This window comes from Merops nubicus, unplaced genomic scaffold (genome assembly GCF_000691845.1).
Source record: "Merops nubicus isolate BGI_N331 unplaced genomic scaffold, ASM69184v1 scaffold34269, whole genome shotgun sequence".
NCBI lineage: Eukaryota > Metazoa > Chordata > Aves > Coraciiformes > Meropidae > Merops > Merops nubicus.
This window is the reverse complement of record NW_008629674.1, coordinates 650-2808: the sequence shown is the minus strand read 5'-3', so window position 1 is coordinate 2808 and position 2159 is coordinate 650. Positions and strand designations below refer to the sequence as shown.

The following is a 2159-nucleotide window of genomic DNA, read 5'->3' as shown; positions in this document are numbered from 1 at the left end:
AGTGCCCCCAGGCGTGGCTGGCGGGGGGCACATGCTGCTCGGGGAACGGTGCAGAGCAGGCTCTGAGCTCAGGGCTCTGCTCTTGCCCAGCACCTCACACACCATCCCTCACACTCTGTCCCTCTCCCCACAGCCCTGCTCCTGCTCTACGACGTCACCAACAAAGCATCCTTCGACAACATCCAGGTAGGGCAGTGCCCCGGGAGCTGTGCCACCCTCCTGCCCCCCGGGCTGGGCTGGGCTGGGCTGGGCAGGGGGTGCTGGCTGGGGGTCTGAACTGTGACCTTCCCAGAAGGGCTGTGGTTGGTGCTGAGCCCACGGGTTGGGCTCCTGGGTGTGGTTGGTGAGAGGCTGTAATGCCAAGTGACCCCTCGGTCCCCTGGCTGGTGGGTGCTGCTGCAGGGGCCGTGGGGTGAGGAGTGGAGCTGAGCCAGGGTTGCTCAGAGCTGGGGCAGCACTGCCCACCCCGGGGGCAGCGCGTGGCTGCAGAGCCAGGGCTTGCAGGGATTACAGGGGATTAGGGCAGGTTTGATGAGATTAGGCTGACTGGAGGGCAGGGGAGCCAGCCCATGGCTTGGGGAGGCTGCTTCAGCAAGACAGCATGCTCAGCATGGGGGACACGGGCACGGGGCACGGCCTTGACCCTCAACCTTACCCTCCAAAAGGGTTTAGTCTTAACATCCCAGCTGAGGGGGAATTTGGGATAGTGTTCTACAAGTGCCTGTGGTCAAATGGAGCAGGCAGTGGGGCTGAAAGGCTCCTGGTACCCTTGAAAACTGGGGTCTGGGCAGCAGTCAAAGCAGGGTGCTGGGCTTGCTTGGCAAAGCGGGTCCCCTGGGGCTCAGTGCCACCCCAAGGTGCCCGCTCATCCACAGGGCTCCCTGGGAAGGGGTGTCCTCAGGGCTGAGGTGCTGGCTGCTGCCTGGCTTCTCCTGCAGACCCGTGGGGGAAGAGGCAGGGCCCGCCCCCCCGGGGTGCTGCCCCCCGCCTGCAGCTCCTGCCCTGCACTGCTGGGTCCTGAGCTGCCCCCAGCACCTCCTCCCTGTGTCCACAGCACTGCTTCGGATGGCAGCATTGCCCACTGAGGGTGCCCAGGAGCAGGGCAGCCCCCCATCCTCCTCCTCCTCCTCCTCCCCAGAGCTGTTCTAACCCATCTCTGGCTGTCTCCCTCCAGGCTTGGCTGACGGAGATCCATGAGTACGCGCAGCAGGACGTGGTCCTCATGTTACTGGGGAACAAGGTAAACCCTGCCCCTCGGCCTCACCAGAGCCTCCTCTTCCTCCCCTGACGGTCCCACGACAGAGCCACGGGCAGGGGAGCCTGGCAGGGGGCATGAGGGGACACAGGGGTTGCCTCCAGGTGACCTTCCAGCTCCTCCTGAGTTGCCCCTCGCTGTGTCTGTCGGCAGGTGGATTCAGCCCAGGACAGAGTGGTGAAAAGGGAAGATGGAGAAAAATTAGCCAAGGTAGGTGAGGTGAGGGGTGAGCTCACCAACCTGCACTTGACCTTGCCCACCAGCAGATGATTAACTGGAGACCAGTCTGGCCCAAAATACATCCGGGAGCACTTTGCTTTTCTTCCCTTGTCTGGCTCTCCTCTTCCTCCTCAACTTCTCTTCCTCTCAGCTTCCACTCATGCTTCTTTGTCCTCAAAAATGATTTCCAAAGTTGTGTAAGAAAGGCCTGAGCTGTGAGCCCTGGCTGAGCTTTCCCTGCCCGCCGTGGCAGAGCTGCTGCCCCAGGGTGGGCTGGGAGCTCCCGAGGCAGGGCAGGGGGCTGTGGGCTCGGTGTGAGCTGGGGGGGCCCTGGGTGGCTTTGTGAGCCCCGTGTGTCTCCTCCTGCAGGAGTACGGGGTGCCCTTCATGGAGACCAGCGCAAAAAGCGGCCTCAACGTCGAGCTGGCCTTCACAGCCATCGCTAAGTAAGTGACTGGCAGGGTGGCACTGCTGGATGGCAGCCTCTGGGGCAAGGGCTGGCTCTGTCACCCACCTTTCCCTTCCCTGGGCGCCCACCTTGAGGTCTTTGTGCTGGCAAGTCCTTGCCATCTCACAGGAGATGTGGAATGACTCCTCAGGGGGAGCTTTAGCAAACCACCTAGACCAAGCTGAGCTGGGCCAGGCAGAGAGGCAGCAGGCTGTGAGGCCAGGCTGACAGCCATGG

General features: G+C 62.9%; 1 protein-coding gene across 1 annotated transcript in view; it reads left to right on the top strand.

Annotated features, from left to right (window-relative positions):
- The window catches only part of LOC103779407 (ras-related protein Rab-26-like), a 5864-nt gene that overhangs the window by 3227 nt on the left and 478 nt on the right, over positions 1-2159 (top strand). The window contains exons 4-7 of the mRNA XM_008947034.1: positions 134-186; positions 1175-1240; positions 1409-1465; positions 1844-1920. Of these exons, the coding sequence (XP_008945282.1) occupies positions 134-186; positions 1175-1240; positions 1409-1465; positions 1844-1920 (253 nt within the window). The remainder of the gene's footprint in view (positions 1-133; positions 187-1174; positions 1241-1408; positions 1466-1843; positions 1921-2159) is intronic.